Source organism: Suricata suricatta, chromosome 2 (genome assembly GCF_006229205.1).
Source record: "Suricata suricatta isolate VVHF042 chromosome 2, meerkat_22Aug2017_6uvM2_HiC, whole genome shotgun sequence".
Taxonomy (NCBI): domain Eukaryota; kingdom Metazoa; phylum Chordata; class Mammalia; order Carnivora; family Herpestidae; genus Suricata; species Suricata suricatta.
Genome location: NC_043701.1, coordinates 159,528,133 through 159,529,297, shown reverse-complemented (window position 1 = coordinate 159,529,297; position 1,165 = coordinate 159,528,133). Strand labels below are relative to the sequence as shown.

Below are 1,165 nucleotides of genomic sequence, written 5' to 3'. Positions count from 1 at the left end.
TAGCTGGGCCACCAGGACCGCTGGGACCGCCAGCACCATAGGCCCCCGCGCCTCCGGCCCCTGTCCCGGCCGCGGGGCCCCCGCCGCCGTAAGCGTAGGCTCCTCCAACCAAACAGCCAAGGCCGTATTCTCCGTCCTGGAGGCGCGAGGCGGGCCCCATGCAGCCGCCTTGGTCCGGGCTGTTGAGGATCTGGTCGATGCCGAAGCTGATGGGCTCTGCATGGCCGGGGTGGAGATGGTGCGGACCCAGGTGCTCCATGCTGGCCCCCGGCCCCGCGGGGGGCGGGGGGCCTGGGCGGCGGCGATCGCTGTGTTTGACTCGGGGGGCAGCGCGCAGGGGCGCGGAGGCGGCAGCCGCTCCTGGCTGCGCGGAGACTTGGAGGCGAAGTGCGCGGAGGGCTAAAGCAGGGGGGAGGGGAAGGAGAGAGGGGGCGCCGTATTCTTCCCCTCTCAGGCTGCTCCTTCCCCTCTCCGGCTGCTAGCTCGATGTTGACTCTGGGACATCAATCACCCGGCGAAAAAGCCCGGTGCGAGCGAGCCTAGCCGTTTCGGCCGGGTCTCTCCATTGGCTGTGCGTGGAGAGGAGCGGGGTGAATGACAGCGCGGGGGAGGGGCGGAGAGGGGGAGAGGGAGGCCGGGAGCCGAGACTGATGCCGGAGCCAGAGACAGAGGGACAGAGACCGAGGCTCCAGAGAAGTAGTTCAGGAAGAGAGAGAAGAGGAGATTTAGAGACTTAAAAGGAGAGAAAGAACAGGAGGCGGCCATGCCCAGAGACCGATAAACAGACGGACCCAAGGACGTGGAGGACAGAGCCCTCTTCCCAGTCTGGCAGGAGACTCCCTTCACTTTGAATTGGGCCATAGAGGTCCAGGCCACTAGGCCTCTGGGGAAGGGTGTCCCTGCGCTACTGGAGAATGTCCCCCAAGGGCTTAGCTGGGAAGCACTTGTCCTTCAACAAGAGGATTTACTGCAAACTTCAAGTCTGGCTTGTTAGAAAGTAGAAGACTGTCTACTTCCCAGGTATGGAGCCCAGGTCCCTGAGGCAGGAAGGTGAGTTCAGGCTTGTCCTTTTTAAAAACACAGCCCTATGAACAACTGGCTATATGTTGTTCACCCCAACGCGGCCCATTCAGAGAAACTGAGGAAAGAAAGACTTCCTGAGAGG

At 62.7% G+C, this 1,165-nt stretch overlaps 1 protein-coding gene across 1 annotated transcript in view; it reads right to left on the bottom strand.

The window, feature by feature from the left end:
- The window catches only part of TLX1 (T cell leukemia homeobox 1), a 5,375-nt gene extending 5,116 nt beyond the window's left edge, over window positions 1-259 (bottom strand). Inside the window, exon 1 of the mRNA XM_029916537.1 lies at window positions 3-259. Coding sequence (XP_029772397.1) covers window positions 3-259 — 257 coding nt within the window. The remainder of the gene's footprint in view (window positions 1-2) is intronic.
- Between the last annotated feature and the right edge of the window lie 906 nt (window positions 260-1,165).